General features: G+C 36.6%; 1 protein-coding gene across 2 annotated transcripts in view; it reads right to left on the bottom strand.

Annotated features, from left to right (window-relative positions):
* The window catches only part of DPYD (dihydropyrimidine dehydrogenase), a 343,167-nt gene that overhangs the window by 219,620 nt on the left and 97,727 nt on the right, over positions 1 to 25,820 (bottom strand). For both annotated transcript variants that reach the window (XM_071565407.1, XM_071565408.1), the window contains 4 exons: positions 24,858 to 25,019; positions 13,439 to 13,635; positions 9,455 to 9,536; positions 6,183 to 6,270 (listed from right to left, as the gene is read on the bottom strand). In XM_071565407.1, coding sequence (XP_071421508.1) covers positions 6,183 to 6,270; positions 9,455 to 9,536; positions 13,439 to 13,635; positions 24,858 to 25,019 — 529 coding nt within the window. The remainder of the gene's footprint in view (positions 1 to 6,182; positions 6,271 to 9,454; positions 9,537 to 13,438; positions 13,636 to 24,857; positions 25,020 to 25,820) is intronic.

Below are 25,820 nucleotides of genomic sequence, written 5' to 3'. Positions count from 1 at the left end.
ATTGTGAAATATTTTGAATTTGCTTGTCCAGATGCTGCAACTGCTCTTCAGCACTGTTGCTCTTCAAGTTCAAAGTACTCTGTCTGACTTTACGATTCATCTTGTTTCATCCTCATTATTTTTAATACCAAAGTCTCACAGCTTTTTGCAGCTAAATAGATTTGAATATGTTGTTTCGTCACAATAAAATACAATTTCAAGTGTTTTTGCTGGCTCTGCAATCTTTAATATCTCCTTAGTCTATAGGAATACCAGTGCTTAAAAGGCCACTGTTGTCACCATTTAAAATCCTTGGTGAAAAGCACTGTCTTTGCAAGATGCTGAAACAGTGACCACCCTTGCCTACAGGCAGCAAGGAAACAAACCCAGGAACTAAGCCAGGCACACATTTATTTGGAGTATTTTGCTGATCATGTTTCCAACATCATTCTTTTCTGTGCTACCTTCCAATGTATTATTTTTCCCCCTACTTGTTCAGTTTTCTCTATCTTCAGGCTTTGGGTTCCTTGCAGCAAAAGAGGCATAACCTACAAAGTGTCAAAATATTTATTAAATTATAAATAATACAAAACAGCACCAAAACCCCTCCAAATACAGAGCTGGCAATCTTAAGAGCCTAAGGCTGCACGTTGCCTGTACTAAAGTTCAACCTTTAACCAAGATATGCTGTTATTTTCATGACTTGCTACATTACCACTGAGGCAACCAGGCCTTCGGGAAGAGGCCTTAATAGCGTAATTTTTGGGAACAACATAAACGCAAAAGAAACAGGTATAGATTCTGAAAAGCAACCACCTAACAGACAAATCCTGCATGTGTTTTCAAATGACTCTGCCTTTAAACTCCTCCTTTGGATAAGTGAACTAGCAAGTGTAGAGAAAAAGTAAAATCAGAAATACAAGGTAAACCAAAAACCAGAGAAGCAAACAAATAAAAGTCTGTTCACAGCCTGAAAAGAGGACTATTTTGAACGTGACATATTTCCTCCCTAAATGTCTGTGCTGGCCATGGGCCTACGGGCCCCATATGCAGATTTCATGTCCTCCAAATTTAGTTTATGAATCAGGAGTACGATGCACAATTTCTTCCTACAGCACAAGCAAAATGAACATCTGTTCACTTTTTGCCACGTAGGTTTATATCTGTGTGGGTGGGTGTGAACAGAGCTTTAGATGTGTAATATTCCTCCCATCTGCACACCAGGTGGCACTGCATAGTTAATCAGAAGATAATAACAGGCAAGAAGAGATTACTTACTTTTGGGGGAAGAGAGAGTAAATCAATCTCACAGAGGTCTTTTTTAAAACAAGGTACATTAATGCTGGGACTTTTGATTTCTTTCTTTTGGTGTGTAATTTCATTCCAATGAAAGTCATGATCTGATTATATTATTGTTTGAATGTTATGTTAATTAACTATGAATGACTGTAGTAACAAAGGTTTTTCCACAAGGGATTTAATTTTTCTTTTTTTAATGTATAGTTTTAACCCTTGCAAGCAGGATGTACTATTTAGGATACATCCAAGAAACAACCTGCTTAGATTTACTTTGTATGCTCAATTAACCCACCATTTCACAGTATTTAATAGAACCTCTGGATACCCTTATACAACGAAACTAACTTTATAGCAATTCAACATCAAGAGATGGAGGAAGAAACAAGCAAGCTTCATTACTAGCTGCATTTGCCCTATAACAAGAAGTTAACTAGAAAGTGCTGCAAGTTTAAACCTACCAACATTGAAGTGTCTAAGCAATTTCTGGGAATGGGGGCTTAAGACCTTTTAAAAATATTTGACCAAATAAGAAAACTTTGAAGATATATTTTTATCTGATATTGATCTAAAGAGAATGCAAATGGTATGTAAAACACTTATGATAAAATGTTATAGAATAAGGAGAAAGGTGTGCAAGGAAGTCTGCAGAAAATATGTTCACAGTGATAGCATTTCTGTGCAATAGTTTGAATCTGACATGAAAAATGCCCTTAAAAACTTCAAGTATTTAGTTAATTCACTTTCATTCAATTAAGTAGTTGTATAAAGAAATTGTTTCTTCTTTTCTCTTTCAAAAAGAACATACAGTGCCTTGTGGAGTCTTAAAAAACAGAACCACAGAATCTTGTTTTCCAAAGAATATAGCTGAACTTCTAGAAGGATGAGAGATAAAAGCCTGGTATTTCTCCATTTGCTCTGATAGCCAAGAGAGACACATACACACTGCCTTTGTTTTTTGGTAAAAATTGTATTCCACCCTGAAAATCCACCAAGAGACATAGTAACACAAAGTGTTCAGACTATTCTGTTCTCCATAAGATACCCTTTGCTGTTTTACTTTGCTGTCTCTGAGGACCATGTGCTCACTCCTCTAGCCCTTCACCCCTTCATTGATTTCTCCCTTTTGCTCTCAGCATGCTTATTCTCTGTTGCCCTGAGTCTCTATGGTGTTTACAGAAGGCAGCAACTGATGCCAGGCTTTTTTAAACAACAAAATTTTCAAACTGATTTGTCAGCTCAGTCACAAATTCTTCACAAACACTTCTTATGAAAAAGCAGAGCTTATTGTAGGTAGAATATGTTGAGCAATCTATCAAATCAGGACAAGATTCTTTTTCCCTATCCTTCATTTTAGAGGTTAGTTTTTAAAATTTGAATGTTTAATTGGGAGATTTAATTCCTATTAATGAAAGTTTATGAGTAACAAAATAAACCCAAAAGATTTGTAAATGGAAGATAACTGGAATTTTAAGATGAAAATTTTAATGACTCCAATTCTTCATCTCTAATTTTTAATTGGCATTTTAATTGCCCTATGAAATAAGATTGAATAAATTCAGAAATAGCACCCATCTAAATTACAATGAAAAACGAACTAAAAAAATATAGCAGAGACTCCCAGAATATTGTCCTTCCCATTGTTTTGCTGCTACCTTGTAGTCCTAAGAAAAATTCTCATGCATGCTATCATTACTTTTGGTGTAAGAAACTGAGATTCATGGACTACCTTTTAATACTTTTCTTAGCTGTATCTGAAATCAGGACTGCTGGAGAAAACCAGAAGAATGATGTATCTCTTAGGTCATTGTATGCAAAACACCAGGTATGGCTGCAGACAGGTGTTGGAAAATATATGTCTTTGTAGAGAGAAAACTGAGGGCATGTGAGAGCAAAAGATGGACAGGGAAAATTCACATAATAGTGCTCTAGAAATAAACAGAAGTACAGTATTAAGACATAGTTGGATAAAATACAGGTCAGATAAGACAAAAATCTGGAGATTGCGGGAAAGAGCTACTAAAACCAAAATAGGTAACAGGCAATCCCGTAACTAGGATTCACCTGCAGTTTGTTCTGAGGTTCTGCTATCAGAGGGCAGTATTGATTTCCAGTATGTCATTTTGCTCAGTTCAATCATTACTGCTTATCCAGGCAACTATGAAAGCTTGTCCTGAGTTTTTTCTAGTTCAATACACTTCTTCGTAACCCCAAATTCCACATCAGTCTCCACAGCCTAATTAGAAAAGTTAAGATGGAAGTAAGGTGTGACTCAAATTGAGACCCCAGAAGTTGTCAAAGGTTGGTGACACATACTGGCCACCTGTTTGTTTTCAGATCTAGTACAAGGTGTTTTTCTGAGCTTTAAACCAGTGATTTAAATGCACCAGACTTATTGGCTGGAGAGCATCTTTCACCTTAAGATAAACCATGACAGCCTCAATGTGTCAGTAAGCAAAGACTTGAAGCTAAGCATCTCTTTTACTGTTAATTTATTTCAGAGTAAGGTTGTTAACCTGTATCCATTTGAGAACTTCCTGGGAATATATTACCACTCAGGTCTTAAATACAAATACACTGATTAGAGCACAGTTTTAATACCTTTCCAAACAGCTCTCACAGAAAGTCTTCACGGACACCTTGCTAGAAGTGATCAAAGCTCAGTCACCTATGCTATACCTTCCACAGACCCACTTTCTTTACTGCACACAATATTCCCACAGGCAATAGATTTCTCCTGATGCGTAACTATGCAGAAAATAGTTTTCAAAGTTCTCTTTGCAACTCCACCTGCAATCATGCATTTACAAATGCTGTTCCATTTCAGGAATCACACATGGACTTTTGTACAATCCCAACTAATAAAACCTTGAGCTCCATCTCATTTGCAAGACTAAAGATGTACTCTTCAAAAATCACATTGCTGTGAAAAAAAATCCCCCCACATTGTACTCTCTTGTCCCATCATAGATTTCAAATGCTTTTACACACTCATTTACTTTTTCTTTTTTTCTACTAACAGGGAAAATTGAAAACTACATTTATTTTCCATCAAGGTACAAATTCATTCAGAAGGAAACTATAACAAAAAAATCTATGTTATACAAGTAGCTCTTTAATTATTTCACCCCTGTGATTCAGGGTAATGTTCAAACGTGAGATTTTACGGAATATGTTTGTTCAGTAGGCAAAGAACACAAAAAGAAATGCAGTATAGACTTATTACGGAAAAATGGCTGTTGCTGAGAGCTTATAAATGTTCTATTGCATTAATATAGCTAACTGAAATATGCAACCCCTTGGCATCTCCTGCACCTCTCGCTACCCACAGTGCCTTACACAGTACTGCAGAAGTGAGATGACAGGCAGACATGGAAGTACAGAGAGGGACTAACTTCATCATAAATGTAAGGTAGCTTCTGATAATAAAACTTCATAAATACACATAATCCTTCATTAGCACTTATACCCTCTGTTTCCTTGTACAATCAATGAACAGACGATTTGCAAGAGAATTATACTTCAGATACCTCCTCTTGTTTATTAAAATTCTGGCTGTGTACCTTTGCCTAACTGCATGACATAATGTTGTCTATATTTATATTTCTAGACAAAAATGTTTTATATTAGGATAACTTATTAAGGTCAGAAAACAACATCAAACATTCCAATCCTATGTGTAGAGCTTATTGGTCATTTTTGCTAACCTTAAACTGTTATTTTAAGCTTCTGAGTCAGAAATGCAGAGGAATGATGCTGATGTTCAAAAAATGACAATTTTTTCCCAAATGCTGGACTCTCAGAAGACAAACGTTTATGAATTAATTCCCCATTGCTGAGATTTCACAATGCAGTTTGAAAGACATGGATGAAAACAATAAAGAATATGAGTTTGACCATGTACCTTGTATACAGTTATATCAAAATATGACACACCAGAATTCCTGTACATGGAAGTTCTCTAACAATGTGGGGATTTAGGATTATATAAATCACAGCACTCTGTACTATCATTACATGACAGAATAGACCTGCAAAGCTTATTATACTGCATAACCAGATGGTAAACAACAGTTGTCGTTGTACTAAGAATTACATCTCTGTAATCAATAATAGGAAGGAGGAACAGTTGGACAACTTGTTTCCTATTATGTTCACTTAGGCAACGTCTAGATCAATAAAGAGCATTAAGCCTCATACCAACTGTAGACAATGCCTGCTCAACATGCCTATCATATGGCGGCAATGGGTCCAGCTGTACTTCAAAATACTTGTAAATGGATAACAATTCTAATCTAACACTAAAAAGAAGCAATGATTCAAATAGCAGGCAGGTGCAGGACTTCTCTAGCATATGAGAGAAGACAGACCTATGATGCCAGTTTTACTGTAAGTCAAAGTCAGCTTATTTTGTTAACCCACCCCATAAGAACACTTCACTACAGCCTATCAGAAGGATGTTACATGATTTATACGGAGGAAAGAAAAAAGGCAACCAAGCATGGTATTACTGGCTTACAGTAATTATGTGGGTGTAGTAAGCTGTTCACAAAAATTGAAAACTGAACTTGTGTATTGCTCTAGGCCAATATGGCAATTAATGACAAGCAAATTTTTAGTTCATCCATTTTTAAATATTTAAACAAACAATAAATCAACCCATTCAGCTACATTCACATTTTACCTAAAAATCTATAATATAAATGTGATAATTTTAATAGCTGTCTTAAGGGCACTCACTTTAGCTTCCTGTTTATTTAAATTTTCCTTATATTCCATACTTTCATAATGCATCAAATTGAAGCTGTCTCCCACCATGCTATTAACACAGGTACAAGCCCAAGTTTATTTCTAGGCAGTCATTCTATTTCAAGATGACAAAATATGGTACAATGAGCTCTTCTTACCTATTCCAATAAAGACTGCTTCATACCCATCTTCTTTCAAAGTATGGAGTGTCATTCCATCCATTGCAAGGCCTTTACTGAAAATTATCTGAAAGAATAAAAAGTTGCTTCCTTTTAATGTGCTAATGTGAAAATAATTCCTATTGTTTCTTGCATATAGACACCTCGCAAGATCTTCCAGTGAACAAAAAAAAAATCAAATTAATTTTTTTTCCCCCAAGCCAGGCTTAAAAGGCCAGATTTGTTCTGATTTAAAGCAAGTGACCCAAACTACATACAGGTAAAATGTACCTTAAGATCAACCTCAGATGGGGGCCACCAGTGTCTAGCCTCATTTCTGCTTTAAACTAAAAGGTTTGAAGCAAGCTATACAAACAAAGCCTATCTATGGAACAAAATACAAAGTAGAACTGACAATGGCAGTTTCCTACTGCAAGTAAATATTTGTATTCAGCGCTGACTACAAAAAGTTGTATGTCCATGTGAAAATCAGAATTTAAGAAACATGATGTGGAAGCAAGAACCTCCTTTAGGGAATATGTGCTAAGTAGATCAATAGATACATCAACCAAAACCCAGTCAGTCTATGTTATTTCTCAAACTTTAGTTAAATTATGACATGACACTCTACTGTATTAAGAGGGGTTCTGAACAGTATCAGGTACTTGGTAGGTCTCTAGTTGTGCAAAATGCAATGCCAGTCCCCAAGGAAGGATGGTGTTGCTTTGTGCTGCACTCTCAAAGCTCACAGCCCGAATTTTACACTGAGACCATTTGCTGAAGCATCTTTGTGCAAAAAAACCACTTCAGTGAAGCCAACGCTGCTTTCATGGATTCAAAAAACCTTCCTCTAAAAGACGGGGGCAGAGATGACACTAAGTCTGAAGAATGTTCCTTGCATTTGACCATAATGAAGCAGCACATTCCACATGCTAAACTAATAAAGGTTTTCAAAATCGTAAATAAGTTTTGATTTAAATTTGCAATTGTTAACTCTATCTTAGACAAGGAACAATGTCCAGTGTGCAGTGGTTGGTATTAATTTATGGAAAGAAATAAGTCACAGCAGTAAAAATGCACCTATAATCATCTATTCTTGCTTATGTTCAATTAATTGCTACTTCCAGAAGCAAAAATTGAAAATTTTTTCTAGAGCAATGTTCCACCAGCAACCTTGCCTTGAGCAGCCCCTGCACAGGCTGAGCAACTACAGCAGTTCCAAGAGTGACACTGAAAATAGTGTTTGCTGTGTGCCCAGCCAACCAACTATGGCAGTCCCTGTGTAGAGGTCATGCAACTGGAGATACACACACCTTTTGCTCACTGCTTCTAACCCCAAGGCCTTTGAGCACATAAAGTGTATGTGATTCCTCTTCTGACATTTTGCACTCCTTGACATGGGCATGTGTGTTTTTATCTCAATATTTTAGACTCTCTGAACTTAAATGTTTTCCCCCAGGTTTTTTATATCACTTTTGATTTTATTTTACAGAACGCAATGTTCTGTTGTGTAAAGTCTATACTTTGTGATCTTAACAATTCAGCCTTCCTGTCACTGTGTATCTTGTTTGTTATTCAATCTGCCTATATTCCATTTAATATACTTTTCCTGTTGGCGGAAAAAAGAGGCAGGAGTAAAATACAGTTTACATTACTTAAAACAGTGATTTTTTTTGTCTTTGGAGATTCAGTATAAATATTATCAGAGGTGCAAAAGCCACTAACTATTGCAATCTCTTAAACAATAGACTTCATTCTCACTCACAATAAAAGACATTCCATAAATTGTCATTATACTTTTTTATCCTATTGTGTACATACGTTATGAAAATGTAATGAAAGAATTTAAATGGCAATACTAGTTTATGTGGAGATTGATGATACTCCTAGGGCCTAGCTCTGTAATCCTTAGTCAGCTGACTAATTCAAACTAATTTCAGCAGAATTACTTGAATAAACACCTCTATGAGCATTTACACAATACAGCACCTTCCACCACAGATTTGAAATGCTTTAAGTAAACACCAGAAAATATTTCAAGCTTATAGAGGTATAAAGCTAAGGTACTTATTTAACCAGCTTGCCAAAGGGTCAATTGCACACCAATGGCAGAGCTTGGAAGTAAATTTACATTGAGATTCTCTGCTGCACTCCAAAACTGCAGAGGACTTGCAGGTCAAGATGACATGGTGGCTCTATCAGTCAATTCTGGAGACCTTGTCATAACAAGGAGCCCTGGGGAACTGACATTGGCAAAGGGTTCCCAGGAGTCTATGCCCAGAAATTTTCTCTAAAATTGTCTCAGTGCTCTGTTTTAGCCCCATCCCTAACTCAGCCTTCATTCTATTAGTCTTCTCAAGGGTTGCAAAGGGAACTTTAGAGTAGAAAAACAGACCTGTAGAATTTGAAGTCTTATCTTACATCTTACCAGCATTTTTATAAAACCTGGGCAGGATGAGGTTCCCATTGGGTTTTGTGACCACTGCTTTTACAATATGAACCAAAAGGAAAGATTCCAAGGAGAATTTCTTGCTTCGCTGAATGTTTTAGTGTCATGTTAAAAATACACGATCTCTTCTGGTACTCAAAATTTCATCCAGTAAGGCATTCAAAGTTTGTAACTTCTATTAAAATATGCAGAGATTGCAAATACTATCTAAATCTTCAGCTCAAGCCCTAATTAACAACAAAGCAATGTTCCTATTATCTATAAACAACAGACATTTATTTAACAGAATAATGCATAACTATTGCTTTCCAAGAAGTCGAATTACTGTTATTGTTTATAACAGATGATCATGTTAATACTTTGTTTAATTTGATGCATTTTATTATAAAATTAACTTGGATGCAAGACTGCATGATAAACCATCAAGAAAAAAAACTCAGGGAGAGGGAACAAAAGAAGTATCAAATATGAGTGTTTTAAGTAGTGCCAAACTTGCCTGAAAAAAACTTGATTAAAAAAATCAAATCATTCCAATAGCTACATTGAACCCCTAAAGCAATTTAGGAATTTGTTTCTTACAGACAATTAATCACATGCAGGCATGCCAGATGAGAACTATTGATTGCCCTTTTCCAAACTAGTGGCATTCAGACAGGAGACAGACAAATGCCCTGAGCAAGAGGAAGCATCTTCCTGCCTCTGTCTAGCATAGCTTTTAATCGTTCTTTACTAATGTGCATGACATTTTGCTGTTAATCTTTGGCAGAGTTCTGCTTCTTTTTTTTCTTTGAGCTATACATAGGCAGGATATATTTTTCATTACCTTCACTCCAAGATCCTTCATAAGCTCGGCTTCAAAATTCACTACATCATATGGCAATCGGAATTGGGGTATTTCAGACATACTAAAAGAAATAAAAATCCTTGTGAAGTACTTTTAACTATTAGGAAGAAAGGATTTTGTATTTGTTAAAAATTCAATACTTGTAACACACCTTAGCTAATTTTGACATATGTAAATGGAAATGTGTTGAAGTTTGACAGTTGACTTTTTTTTGGTTAGTGACAAAACAGTGTTATTCATCCAATGCTAGAAATACAGGCCAGGAAAGCAGTACCTTGAGGCCAACACTGCCCACACTTGTAGGTAACCATTTAACATACATTAAGCTTGAATTCTAAAGAGCTTTGGCTCCATTTCTTTTGTTCACCAGGATATGTAACACTAAACTTAAGACATCCATTTAAGAAAAGATTTCATGGCTACTAAAAGCAAAGTGACCTTCTAGCAATATTTCATTAACCTATCCAATAAGAGAGAGTCAGATTTCCCAGAGAATTTTTTAAAAGCATTACATATGCTATTTTGAGCAATGGTATTTAAAACTGTACCTGCCTTCATTTCTATTTCATTTTTTTTAATGATTCTTCAGGATGGACAAATATTCTATCAGCTGCTGGTTTCATGTCAGCTTTTTGACTTATTGTTTATTAACTGGCATTTTTTCCTCCTGGGGAAGATTAGGAATGACATTTTCAAGTTCCCAGAATCACAGAATGGGAAAACCACAGTGCCAGTATATAATCTCAGTTTATATCTACTGATACAGATATCATAAATATTTATCTCCAATGAAATGGCACCTACATATGTCAGTTCAAAATCTCAACTGTAAAACATGTTACAGGTAAACACAGTGAAGTTCTATTTTAGATACTTTTGTTCAATGAAGATAAAAACCTAAACATGCAGAAAAATGAAAGTCTCTCCCTAGACACTTCTAAGCTTCTAACACTCTAATCTGTTTTCAAATTAATGAATCTCTAATTTCCATAACAAAGCACTGGCACAAGAGATTCACTGCAGCTTTAGTTTGCATATTGTTATTGACCACACCATTTTTAACATCTAACTTTGACAGGCTAGAAGGGTTTTATTTATTTTAAGTTGCATCAACTTTAATTACATTGATAAGAAACTGGTGTTCCTCCTTATCATTTCTAATACTGCCCTTTATGCACCTTTCTTGACCAGTGTGCAAGGAAAGTGTTGTAAATACCAGATACAATGAACATGTCATGACAATACAACTTTCATAGGTCACACTAAATAAAAAAGTGCCTGAGACAGAACATAATCTATCAATATGGCTCTGCAACAGAGATTCAATATGGAAATTAACCAAAAAACCGAAAGTTCTATTTTCCAAGTCACCTATATATTTGTTGAAGCCCTGTCATTTCCACAACATGCTCCCAGAACAGAACTGATTACTTTATGTCACTGCCAGAATTTGTAAAAAATTTTTGCTCTTGTTAAACATTTACTTAGATTTGTACTGTGAGACATACTAACATATATGTACATATGTAAATACACACAGTTCTGTGGGGGCACATGCTGCACATTAACCATGAAAATAAGCATTTTATGAAAGTCAACTGTTGCATCAATAATTCCGATATAAATTCTTTCAACAGCAGAAGATGGTCTCTGACTCTGCACTGGAGAGACAGAGGAGGAAAAGGAAATGGGGCAGAGGTGCAGGAGGGATACAGTGGATGGGAACAGTGTCACACAAAGTCACCTCTTCCTCAACTCTGATCCGAGTTAGTGTTGCTTGGACAGGTGCTTAGTTTTTCTCACTGACCTCAAATTAATTTTGCTCAAGGGACAGCTCTTTGGCCTAGTGAGATAAATACTTTGGCATGTTGTAAACCAGTGGCATAGATAAGAGCACGTGCAGTGAAGCCTGTTCATGGTCTCTAGGCTCATACCTACTCTATTACAAAGCATAAATTTTACACAACTCGTGAAATGGAGGAAAACCTGCCTGTGAATGTGAAAAATTCAGACACGCTCAGAGAACCATGGTTTCATATCACATTTAAATATCTCTCTACAGGAACTGCAATCACTAGACATCATTTTATTGTCAAATATGAAAGTCAGCTAAGATGCAAGGAACACCCTAATCAAAAACAATTCAATAAACTAAAAACAGGCACAAATACTGCCCTTCCAAACAGCTGATTCCAAATACAAAATTGATTTGGTATTAGTCATTTTCAGTAAGTTTACAAAGCCTTGAAAACACACACATCATTAAGCTAAACTTGTTAAAAGATGTACTGCAAAGACTTACAAAGGCAATAATGGATGATTTCTGCCACAGGCCAGACTCCCTTCTGTTTCAAGACTAAAATAAGGACAAAAGGAATTGATGCCCTTAAAGCAGATGTGAAAATTTCTTCAATGAAGGGAAGTAAAATTTGACCTTGATTGTTTTGTGTTCGTTAGAACTCAAAAGAAAGAAATACGTTTTAAAATGCACTCCTCAGTAATTAAGGATCTTAACAGAACAGGCAAAAACTCAGTGTAAGGCTCTTTGCAGTAGAAAAAAACATCAGACTAGAGGTTACTCTAAATTCAACTTAAACCACAAAGAACTTAACAAGACATGGCATCAAATACACAAGCACACACTAAGCAACTGTAGCACTGTACTATAAGCACTGAAACAACTGCAGAAAGTACTGTATTCTATCACCAAGTTCAACCTAAGTCTAACCTGTTACTAAATAAAGCTTCATTATTAGAAACATATCATTAATTCTAACTATTTCACAGCAACAAAACTGATGTTAATCTGATATTTATGAAAACGTGCTACTCAACAGGTGAACAGGTATTTCATATACAAAATTTGCAATCCTCTATGGCAACTAATTCAAATAAAACAGCTCTACAGTTAAACACCTACATATTAACACCTTGGTAATTAGATAGAATAATTCTGAACCTCACTGGAAAAAATGCAAGTAATCAGTTTAACTTCTCCAGCATTGATTCTCTATCTTCCAGAGCACTGAATAAGTATTTGACATTATGACATTATGGAATCAAATTCATTAACCGTGTCAACTCTATTGATTTCAGTGATGCGGCATTGAGAAATGTAAGCGCATCACCATTCTTTCTCTCTCTTTTTCTGTCCATCTTTTATTTTTTAAACAATTTAGTGTATGTTTTATACTCTTGTACATCTTACATTGTAAAATTTAATTTTGATTTTGCATTAGTCAGTGTCTGTATTATCTTACACACAGGGATTCCAACAACCCCACAAACTGCAATCTCAGCCATTGCTGAAGTGGCAAAAGTTCATCTTCTAGTGTCGACGATGTGACACCTTACAAAAATCAGTCAAGCATTTCCCATACAGAAAAACCACAAAGGTACCTTCTATTATGTATCTGAAACTTGATGAAGGTTGAGAATGGCAGGGGGTTTATTTCACTCTTATGGCATGGCTACTGCAAGTTCAGGCATACATGATGGATTTATTCACTGCCACCTTTATTTGCATAAGGCAGTCCATGAAAGCATCCTAAATCTAAAACTCTTAATGAAATTAGTACCTGTCTAAAGCATTTTAAACATTTTTCCACTACAGCTACAAGTACTTCCTCTTTTTTTAAAATGTTTTGGACAAGGGAAAAATGGCTCCTGACATAATTTTCTGAAGTGTTAATTTGACAATAACAATTGCACCTTGGAATTTAACAGATTATACGAGAAGAATATTGGAAATAGCCACCAGTTTTCCAGTAAAAGCTTACCTGTAAATGTAGCTGTAAATGATCAATTATTTAAATAAAAAGCAAGTTTTCCAGATCTGAAATTTTCTACTCTCTTTCTTCTGTAAAGATAGAGGGATCATGTATAAACTATGTACATGCAATATTTTTTGCTATGCTTTCTACAATAATTGAAAACAGTGCTTTGTTGTCATTGTTTTTTTACCTTAAACCACCAATGTACTTTTGCTTTTCAAATATGGTGATGTTTGAATAGCCCAGTCGAGCCAAAAAGGTAGCACAACTTAAACTTGCAGGTCCAGCACCAAGAAGAGCTATCTTCACCTGATAGGCTTTAGGCATATCTTCTGGAGGAGGTAAGGAAGGGTTTCTGATCTGAGGAATATTCATAGCTTTGAATACCTGTAAAGCAACACATTTAACAGGTTATGTACTTTACATTCTTTCCTTAAATTTGATTATGAATAACATGATGGAGTACCGCCACATATCTGATGTATTATTCACAGAATTACAGAATCAGAGAATATGCTGGGGTGGAAGGGATCCACAAGGATCATTGAGTCCCGCTCTAAACCCTGCACAGGACCACTCCCAAGAGTCACACCGTGTGCCTGAGAGTATCATCCAAATGCTCCTTGAGCTCTGTCAGCTTTGGTGCTGTGACCACTGCCCTGGGAAGCCTGTTCCAGTGCTCAGCCACACTCTGGGTGAAAAACCTTTTTCTAATATCCAACCTAAACCTCCCCTGACACTTTAGGAAGTTTCCTCGGGTCCTGTCGCTGGTCATGACAGAGAAGGGATCAGTGTCTGCCCCTTTTCTTCCCCTCACAAGGAAGTTGTAACTGCAATGATGTCTCCCCTCAGTCTCCTCTTATCCAGATGGAACAGATCAAGCGATCTCAGCCACCCCTTACATGGCTTCTCCTCCAGGCCCTTTCCAATCTTTGCCATCCTCTGTTGGAAGCTCTCTAATAGTTTAGTGACTTTCTTAAATTGCAGTGACCAGAAGTACACACAATATTCAAGGTGAGGTCAGATTGTTTCATAACATTATAGGGGTTTCCAAATGACATGATGTAAGTATTTGTTAGGCATGTTTTATTTGCAGGGTTTGGTTCTTCTATGTGTCTTTTATTAAAAATGTCTGAAGTCAGATCTTTCACTACTGAAAATTTTACAGACAACATGAAACCAGACTACCAGCAGCAGAATAGGAATACAAAGTCAGCCAGATGGCAGAGAATCTTTGCAATGCCAAAAAAATTCCCTGCAAACAAATCATTCTTACTAGTAGAAAAGTATTTCTGCAAATAACACAAAGGATTATAATACCAGTGAAGGGGCTTTGCTTCTTCAAGAGACAACATGCATGATCCTGGATAAATCACTTCTGGCTTGATTTTATAGAGGTGGTAGGTTTGAAACATTTTTTAGGAGCTGCCCTTAGTCTTCTGTGCGGAAGCACTGAAATGGGCCTCGGAGGAGGACAGCGCTGGCAAGCAGCAGACATGACTAGCTGCATACATGAGAGACTTCCTGTTGGAGTTTTATATGTTTTCTCTGCACGGGGTTTTAGTTCAGAAAGTTTCTGTATACACTCTCCCTGCATTGTTATCACCCGCTCCTGTGTCCTTCCCCTGAGGAATTGTTTCCCAGTGATGCACCACACCCATCAGGCACAGGCTCCCCCGGCTTGGCAGCAGCAGCCAGAACTTGCCTGGCCATGTCCCCACTGACCCGGGACGACCTAGGGCTGCCCCCACCAGTCCAAGCATCCTTGCTAGGATGCCCCTGCTTCGTGTCACCGGTGCAGCCTGTGGCGGTGTGGCTGCTATCCCTTCCAGCTTCTGCTCCTGTCCTAGCCCTACTGGTTATCTCACCCAGCTATCCCCAGCCTCTGGTTTTCTGTTGGGTCTGATCCCTCCATTTTCCTATTGACGAGTCAGCACCTAAAGCCTTCTCTTCCACCCGATCCTTATCCAATCCTTTCCCAGATCCAGCACTTTCCCCTTGGGACCCCATAAAAGCCTCGTGATTTTGCAATAAAGCTGGTTTTGCCACTCATCTCCCAGACTGAATAAACCTCTGTCTCTGCACTCCCTCCAGAGGAATATTGGGAACAGGCCCTTCCCCCTAACGTCACATAGTCTTCAGTGTTGTACTTTCAAAGGTAACCCATGCTTCAAATGCCTCCTCTTAGACAATTTTTATAGGACTTACTTTTATTTTGTCTATTTAAGATGTTCTACACTTTTTAACTGGGTTTCTCAAACTTGTAATTCATTCATCTGTAGAATGGTGATGATCTTCTTCAATTTGTCCTGACTAGTAAAAGTACTTTGAAACAGTCTCTGACCACAATTGTGCATTTTTATAGAACCCAACACAAAGGGCTGCTAACCCAGCTGTAATGTCACACAGTTTTTCAGTTTTGCATTAAATGAGCTCTTTACTCAGGTAACACAGGTAAGAGTCTAAGGCAGAAATAGTCTACATTTCCCAAGGTAGACTTCATTGTTCTTTGCCTTTATATACATTGTGGGGGAAGGAATGGAGTCTCTATCTTGCACAACCTACCAGAGGAAAAAAATAGACCTACAACCTTACAGGCTATTGAAGATTAGAAGAGCATAGTTACATCTTTTTATTTTAAGTATTAGAGGTAAGATGTTTAACTTTGCAAAAAACAAAAGGATTCAAGAGTGCATTGCACAGGGAGTCTCAGTCATATCAGAAACACTCCAAGGTTGCATCTCAAAAACTACCAAACCCACAACGTTTCCTACCTATTTTAATGTAAAACTGCATTCTGTAAGTAATAGCTAGCCTTCTAAAATATATACATTGTCATTTGTCTTAATAAATATAATTAAGCTATTTAACAAGTTTACCAACAGATTTTACTTTCCTTAAGACTTGAGAAACAAAGGGTTTTCAAGTTAAACTTTGGAAATTCCACTCCTGAATAGAATTTTTCATTTATATTTTGAATCAATGTTCATTTTCTTCATATGCACTTGAGCACTCATGCTAGGTAAACTCATGATTAGTTTCTTCCCCCTCTAAAATTTCTGTGTCAAACTCCCCCAGTCTTTGTAAATTGACATAGCAGTTTAACGAACTGCATGAAGCAAGAGACAGATAATTGTTTTAAAGAATCATTTAAACCTGACAATTCACACAATATGGAAAAGTTTAATGTGGTTATTAATGGATTTCACAGGCTAAAAAGCTCATATTGTACTGTAAAAACTAGGCTGTGATAACCAAAATGCAATAGGATATTTCTAAAATGTCTGCTTTGTTACATTCACAGAGAAACTGCTTGAATTATACCAAATTTTCATTAAAGTCTCATGGAGTTGTTTTAGAAGGCTATTCAGAAATATAAATTATATAACTTGAACGTTTAATGCGTATATTGAACACTCTGAATATGCACACGTTTAACAAATTTATTCATAAATGTACTTTATTGTGAACATAAGTATTTTTATAAATATTACTGAATAGTCATATCCCTCAAATAAATGTTATATTAAAGTGCCACACTACTGTAGTGTAGTGTTAAGCTTCAGAAACCAAGCATTCATGCAGGAAATCCTAGTAGTTCAGGCTGAATGGTCAACTTTAATTCTGCCTATTTGCAAACAGGGTGAAACAGCCTTTATGCAGCACAGCCAGCTTGTGTGGCAATATCTTGCCATCTGGAATTCAGTGGCAGTTTTGCATATTAAGGCTGGCAGAGTAACTGTGTGAAACTAGCAAACTGCTTTAATGCCTTTCAAAAGATTTTCACTCACCTCATGGTGAAGTTTCCCTACACTGAGGTTCACCTAATTAAATGTACTGAATTCCTCTGTATAAATCCTCTGGTGGTCAGAGATGAGTAACTTGCAAGAAAGTGCTCAATGGCATGTTACAGGCAACTGTCCTCTGTGGCTTTAAAGTGTTCAGACTGTATTCAGGATGGGTAAAATTTAATATTACTGCCTTTCTTTCCACTTTTCCTTCAAAAAACATGATTTATTTTTTGTTTGGATGGAGTTTTACTTTGTTTTTCAGTGCTTTTTAGCTGAGACCCAATCAGGAAAATGAGACCAAATAATGAATTTTAAAGCTGAATCTCTCAGTGAAAAGACTCAACCATCATCCTCAAGTCTATTTTTCCTTCTGTCTCCCTCTCCTACATAGACAAAAGAAATTCAATAGATTAATAATAGAGATTAATAACATTGTGCATTTATTGTTCAAATTTTTACCAAATTTCATGCAATCATCACTACGTCACCATTTAGAGGCTTTCAAACTAAACCCACATGGATTCTGTCCACTTCATGCCTATTAGGGTCCTTAGAAAGGATATGTCAGTTTATAAAATATGGAGATTTAGTCCTCAAGTGAGATACAATTTGACCAAACTGAAACAGCCAATCTATTCTGCTAAAGTTTCCAACAACTGAAAAAAAAAAAAATCTCTGTTGATTCATGCATTTCTAACACTTTAGAGTTTTCCTACTTGCATCACTTCCATGCATGAAGGTATAAGTGCGCTTGCTCAATGTTCTCCGCAGCATGAGATCTAAGAGTTTGTTTTCTTCTCTCTTATTTATAAATTATCCTTTCACTGCAGTGGGGTTGGTTCAAAAAATTCAATGTACTCAACAAAGTACATAATTCCAAAATATATAAAAATAACTCATGAGTTTTTACTCAGGTTCCACAACATCTTCCATTTAAGCAAACTACATTGGTTTCAACCGTTAAGCATCTGATTCCAGTTTAATTTTCCTATAAGATTTTAGCCAACTCATTTTAGCTGTGTTTCAGCATGCAGGTAGGAGAAAGCTTATTGCTCTCTTCATGTAAAAAAAAATCTGGTTCTTTTCTTCATTACCCTGTTCTCATATTAACATGTTTTGATGAAAAGATTTGACATTTGGAAGAGAGTGGCAGGTGATTCAGAGAAGTGTATTTTGCTACTCAGATGAAAATCATTTTATGGCATAGTAAGCATGACTTTAATTAATCTAAAAGATTTAAGACCTTTAGAGCAGGTTTGAACTGTTATTCATAATTTTTATATCAAATTTTATACAAATTAGAATAAATTAATGTAACTCAGTTTAGTCACTTCTGAGTTTTCTGGTCAGAATTTCTTCTAAGAGCAATAGACTGTAGGTACCCTTTTCCACCTACTTACAGAACTGAAATATGGTCAGACAGCTTTACTCTATTCACCTTTATTAATTTAATATTCACTCCCATTTCACAGCAACCCTCTGCAGCACTACAGGCTTAAGGGAACAGTGTCTGGAAGGCACCCCAGCAGAAAAGGACCTGAGGGTGCTGTTTGACAGCGATTGAACATGACCAGCAGTGTACCCACATGGCCAAGAAGGCCAATGACATCCTGGCCTGGATCAGAATTAATGTGGCCAGCAGGACCAAGGAAGAAATTGTCCTCCTGTACTTGGCACTTGTGGGGATGAAGCTCAAGTCCTGTGCCCAGTTCTGGGTTCCTCACTAGGGGAAGGACATTCAGGTGCTGAAGCAGGTCCAGAAAAGGGCAACAGAGCTGATGAAGTGTCTGGAGAATAGGTCATATGAGGAGCAGTTGAAGAAGCTGGGAGTGTTTAGTCTGGACAAAAGGAGGCTCAGGGGAGAATTTCTCTCTCTCCAACTACCTGAAAGTAGGTTGTAGCCAGGAGGTTCTCCCAGGCAACAAGTGACAGAACAAGAGGAAAGGGCCTGAAGCTGCACCAGGGAAGGTTCAGATTGGATGGCAGGAAGAATTTCTTCACTAAAAGGGTTGTCAAGCATTGGAACAGACTGACCAGAGAAGTGGTGGAGTCACCATTCTTGGAAGTGTTTAAGAAATGACTGGACACGGCACTTAATGCTTTGGTTCAGTTGACAAGGTAGTGTTCAGTCAAAGACTGGAGGTATTTTCCAATTTTTGTGATTCTGTTATCTCTGGAAGTGTTCAAGGCAAGGTTGCATGGGTCTTTGAGCAATCTGGTCTAATGGAAGCTGTCCCTGCCCATAGCAGAGGCATTAGAACAAGAGGTCACTTCCAACCCAGGCTTTCTTCTATCCTCTGGTTGCTTAAAATTATTTTTGGATTATGACAAAGAATGAATTAAACAGTACAAGGATTGAAAGTTTCACCGCACTATTAAAACATAAAAACCCTTTGTCTAATCCTACAAAACAAGACTATCAAAACATGCTTGGTAATCTCCAAGACAGAAGAACACACTTCTTAATAAAAGGTGTATCTGTTTAATCTGTCATTTTCATCAACAGAAAAAGAAAAAAAAATGGGAAAAGGAAGGAGCAGTGGAAAAAATTAATATAAGTTTTGACTTAATAACTATATTCTTCAAGCATAATATTTGCTCCATGCTTAAAAAACTATAGAAATAACTTTATCAGTCAGGTTTACCTTTAAATATCCTTCACTATTTACTTTAGCTACTGATAGAAACATTAGAAACCAGGTGGGATTTATTTTAGTGTGAAACATATTAGTGCATTCTGAATTGTTATCAGATTTTGCTAGTGCACAGAAAGTAAAACACAGGCAATGAAATCCATAACATTTGGAGAAACTGATTTTATTAGTTTCACACTTTTTCACTGGTTTCTATGGATATTTATCTGTAGGCTGGTTTACATTAATATGGGGCAGCTGAATATTTAAAGAAGAAAATAATATTCTACACAGATTTGAATACAAAATTAAGCAGATTGCATGCTTAGTAATCTTACTGAAGTTGTCAAATTACAGAATCACCCAATTAATTTCACTATACATGATGCTACAAGGAAGCATTCTTTCCATAGACATGAGCTAGCTATGAACACTTGTTGATCGTCCACAATTTAAGAGCTAAAGTTGTAATTTAAACTGTTACGCAAGTAGTGAGTACTGACAAAAATAGGGCCTAAAATGCCTTATTAAAGACTTTCCAAACTTCCATTATACTCATCCCAAGAAAATCTGTAGATCTAGGACATTGCAGCACCCAAATCTAAATACTTTATGAATCCCATTACTAAAATGGACACAGTAACATTATTGGAAATGCTTTAAAAAACACAAGAATGTTTAACATCTGTAAAACATGCTGTAGAGAAGTTTATATAACTGGCCCAAATATCAGAAAATCCTTCAGCATTGGTCTGAGAAATCCTCAGATTCATCCTCTGAACTATTGTAGAAGGCTATACCATCCCCTTCAGACAAGCCTAAAATTTTACTTATTGTTACAGATTTCAACAGAAGTTAACATATAAAATAACGAAAAATGTGTTAAAATTAAAATGAATACTGATAAATAGAGGGGGTTTTCCTATTTGTCCTGGTCTCTTAGCTGCCCAGAACAATCCTCCTGTGCTGAGGCAGCATGAGTATCTGTGTCGGTGATGATGAGGGGTCCAGGCAGCTGTCCCAAGGCCATCCAACTGAAGGAGAACCACCACAAGAACCACCTTCTCCCCACACCTACATTGAGACTGACCAGAGCTGCCGATATACAACTAAAAGAGGGACCCTGAGCCCAAGGCCCAACGGCCCACTTGTGGCAATCCTTCAGGGCAGCCATTTCTTCCTTTACCACGTGGGCTGGGGGAGAAGGGAGGTTCAGCACTCAGGGCAGGTCCCTCACCACAGCCCTCTATCCACACTAAGTGCTCTGCTGAGGTGGCACTGTGTGAGCAGCAGGTATGCTCATATAATGCCTCTTTTAGGGAAAAAACATATCAAATTTCCTTTTCCAATTTCTTTCTTCTACAACAGCAGTCAGAATGTATCTCCAGAGAGGAACAAATCACCAGAACTGTAGCTGGCATGAGAGCCACACTACTAAATGATCTAGTGTTTATACCTAGTATGCAGCAATTAAAATAATACATTTTCTATTTAGCTTATGCTCCTCCATTCAGAATGACCAAATAGAAACACAGGAGAACCTTTAGATTCAGTAATGTCTATCCAAAAATGTAATAATTTGAGAGTTTCTTACTAATACAACAGCAGACAATGTAATAAATCTTCCTTTTTACTACAAGCTTACCAACTTGTACTTGAGTAACCAGTAATTTTAGTTTATTTTGTGGGACTGACAGCCACATACCTCATGCTTATATGTATTGTCACTGCAATTTCAGTATATTTTTCCTGAACTTGTGTTCCAAAAATGGATGTTCCATGATTCTGAAGTACTTGGGCAAAGGAGACAGATAAAGACATTAATATAATTTTGACCTGTGCAGTAGCAGGTGTAACCTGAGCTTGACACTCGTCATTTATAATAGTGAGCTTTTACTCCATGTTATTCTCTAGATGCAACAGTTACCATGGTAACTGCATCTCAGTATACACATTCTACATCACAAATACATACGGACATTTCCTTTTTTCCACTTGAACATTTAATGGTCAAAATCCATATTTTTTCAGGCTGGATTAAAATTAACTTTGAGAATGTGCTGAACATAGTTACAAAACTATATGAAACGGTAGACAGAAAATGCACGAGACATGAGGTGTCTTTTTTTTCTTTTCTTTTGTTCCACCATATGCAAGACAAATACTTTACAATTAGGGAGCTTTATCTGCAGTATGAACAGATGATCAGTCATTGTTCAGAAGCACAAACGGGCATACATCATACCCATATATTTTCCATTTTAAACCCACATTCCTGCTTCACTGCAATTTTATCTTTTATCTCAGCTAGCAGTTGTGCCCTTTTATTATCGTTCACTCTCATAATGCATCAAGTGTATGATCCTCACACTAATTCCAAGGGAAAAAAAGTCTAAAACTGGCTTCATGCACAATGGAGTTTTCAGTAAATAAGCCCCTGCGGGACAAATATTACGCCATGCATGAGAATTACCATGCAGCTCTCATTAAGAGTAACACATGTTGCATGCCTAAATTATACAATTTGCTAAGTTACTTACATAGGTAGAACTGTGAACCCAATTCATTTGCAGTATCTGGGACAGTTTTTGTATGAGCAGCAGTACCTTATTTTCTTCAATATCATAATCCACATTTTTGTTACTTGGAAGCACTCATACTATTACATTCTTTCAACTACACACACTTTCATGGTAAAATTTAATGGAATAAAAGGTAAAAAGCACTAATTGCAAAAGTGACTGCCTATTATTACTAATTAAGAATACTACAATACATACAAATTCTTTGTTAAACAGCACTAAATCTCAAGGTTACTAACAACCAAGTTTTTAACATTTTACTACATTTCTTATTTACTAGACATATAGAGATATAGATACTATAATACTAAGGATAGTAACATTTACTAAACTGTTCTTTTTGTTAGAGTGCTATACAGAACTCTATAGCAATTTCATTCTGTCGAAACTACTGAAACTAATATAATTTTTAAAAAAACTTGAAACATTAAGAACAAAGCCATTTGGAGCTATTCATCCTCTCTGTAGTTTTCATATCAATCATTATGCTAGCACTAAGCTTTTTTAATAGATTTCTAAAGATTTTTGAAGAGAAATGGCAGATATTTAGCATTATCTATCAAGCCATAATTCCTCTCTATTAATCATAGCATTAGGGCTAAAAGAAGACACATATAACAGATAGTACTTGTATTTGGTTCCTAAACAGCAATATTTCACCATTGTATTTATCATCTGCTTGACAACTGCTTACTCTTTTTGTTTGGTCAGTTGGTTTGGGTTTTTGTGTTTGTTTTTTTTTTTTTTGTGGAGTGTTAAAAAAGAAGTCTCCTTTGCAACAAATACTAACTTTTTACATATAAGGGAATAAAAGCTATTAGAAGAAAAGCTAATAAAAGTGACTCTTGACTGATAAAACCCAACTACTGAATATACACATAGAACAATACAGATCAGTGTCTCTAGTCTCATCCTGTAAAGGAGAACTTTGGCCTAAGGTGTACTGAATCTTACACTAGTGTTCAAATGTCAAAAAAAATTGAAGTGGATACCATTTAAATGACAGAGATGAGACTCAGCAACAGTAGAAAAGTTTAGCAAGTGCTCCAGAAGATTTACAAGTCTCCTGGAAAGAAGAAAGGAGGGATACAAACAGATAAAAGGAGAACAGCAGCAGCAGGTTTGCTCATTGAATCATGACCCGCAGCCATTGAGAAGAGGGTGTGAAGTCTATGAATGAAACAACACCTGAGAAAAAACCTGGCCTTACAGACATATCATCTGTTACTTACAGATTGATTCGCATTTCTATTTTGGTCTGTTATTTTTTCCTCAGGTTTTGTAAAGGTGACTGAACTATTGATCCCTTCTCTGTGGTGACCAGTGACAGAACCCAAGGGAATGGCCTGAAGTTGTGCCAGGGAACATTTAAGTTGGATATTAGAAAGGTTCTTTACCCAGAGGGTGGCTGAGCACTGGAACAGGCTCCCCAGGGAAGTGGTCACAGCACCAAGCCTGACAGAGTTCAAGAGACATTTGGATGATATTGTCAGGCACATGGTGTGACTTTTTGGGGTGGTCCTGTGCAGGTGTAAGAGTTTGACTTGATGATCCTTTTGGTTCCCTTTCAACTTGGTATATTCTGTGACTCTGTAATTCTGCATATGTTTGTAAATATGATCAGGCAAATGGCTCATGATACAGAAGAGGGATGTGCACATTAGTTAAGGACTGTAGAGAAATGTGTAAACTTGACACAAGAATAAGATTTTTTTTAATACAGCCACAACCTACCCACTTTTACAGAGACCAAAATCACAATTTTTATCCAACAATACCTCAGATCAAATGAGGTGCTAGCTGAGACCATGAGTTTGGTACAAATCCTCCATGCCCTCCAAATAAGTTAACAAATGCCTTTCTTCAGATGAAAATTGGAGCACTGCAATTACACAATCACAAAACAATGCACAAGAACCCCAACAGAAAACCACAAAAGGACTTCCTAACATGAAGTGGCAAGCAACAACCTTTGCTTCAGCAGCCAAAACATGCACCTACCTCTATGAACTAATAAATTTAAACATACCAATGTGTGTGCATCTGCACCTATCCAAATAGATGCACAGGGACAAATATTTTAAGTCAACCTGAAACTGTATTTACTTCGTTTTAGCAAAGCAGGACAACAAAAAGATGAAATCATCTGAAGCTTATCGCTTTGTCCCAAAGCCAGTACAAATACACATTAATTTTGCTATAGGGTCTACACCAGGCCCAGAACAGTTCTACATCTCCTTAATATGCAGTTACAGATGCAGGTACACTGGATCTTTTCCCCTATGCAGCCTACTTGAGTAACAGCCACAATTTCACCTGGCTTAGATAAATCTTTCATTGTGAAAGAAATTGTCTCAACTACTAGCATTTCTAAAGAATCATCTTGTTCACAAATTATGTTCCTAATTTTCCTATAATGTACTGTATTATGAAAGCATTTCTAAACTTTTGAATGTGGTGTAAGAAAAAGAATAATTATTCCAACTTCCTACTACTTTATTAGTATCAACTTTCTAAAAAACAATTTATTAACCAAGGCAACCACTTAGGCAATACTCAGTGCTACATACCAAGAATTTCAGACATTTTCAAGTCCTACTTACCTCAGTAGCGAACTGCTGCAATCCACCAATATTAATTGGGCCCTCCTCAGTGGCATACAAATTGCAGCCACCAACACAGAGATCTGATGTTGGACAGACCATTCCACATGTCAGGCCAAGTGGATTGTCAGAAAAAATCATTTTGGCAGCTCCATAATAGTTCTAGAGGAAAAAGTGAAAAGAAGAAATAAACCTCCCTAAAAAACAGGCACATACAAAGGAAGCAAAAATTCAAACATTCAAGAGTGAATAACTGGCTAATAGAATAATATATAAACATATATACATTAAATAACACTGTTATCACTTAAATGTACTAATATGCTATACAGCATCACATCAAAGACACTGAGAAGAAGTTGGCAAAACTGTGAATTATGCAAAGATAAATTTCTGCTTTTTAGCTTGCAAAATAGTTAAAAGCATCTTCGAACTGAGGTGGTTACAGGGGTTTTAGTGGCTTAAACAAATCTACCTTCAAAATCTGTGATGTCTGCATTACATACTGGAAAATACTTTCTCCATTCCTAGGTCAGTTGGGCAGTAGCAGAGGTGCAACCCTTGTTAGAGGTCTGACCAAAAAGTGCCAGTTACATTATCAGTTCTTCATCACACAGGGAATGAAAAGCTTATCTTACACATCCATGAACACCATCTCTGAAAATATCCCCGTCCTTCACACCAGAGTAGTAGTGCAAATTTTCCCAGACATACAGGAAGAGAACAAGACTTTCCATGTAGTCACCTACAGATATTACACTACAGAATTTTTTTTTTATCTCTATCCTCAACCACACACTGATCAGAGCAAACACTTATTTTCCTTATTCCCGAAACAGCAAACCAAGGAACCAGTTAAAGACGTTCTGTACAATTCACAACTTCAAAGATGCTCAATATTCAGTGCACTTCTTCAGAAAAGAAACAGTTACCTGATATATGAGAACTAGTAAGATTTCTTTT

Source organism: Pithys albifrons, chromosome 10 (assembly GCF_047495875.1).
Source record: "Pithys albifrons albifrons isolate INPA30051 chromosome 10, PitAlb_v1, whole genome shotgun sequence".
NCBI classification, from domain to species: Eukaryota; Metazoa; Chordata; class Aves; order Passeriformes; family Thamnophilidae; genus Pithys; species Pithys albifrons.
Note: the sequence above shows the minus strand (reverse complement) of the source record. Positions and strands in the feature narration are given on the sequence as shown.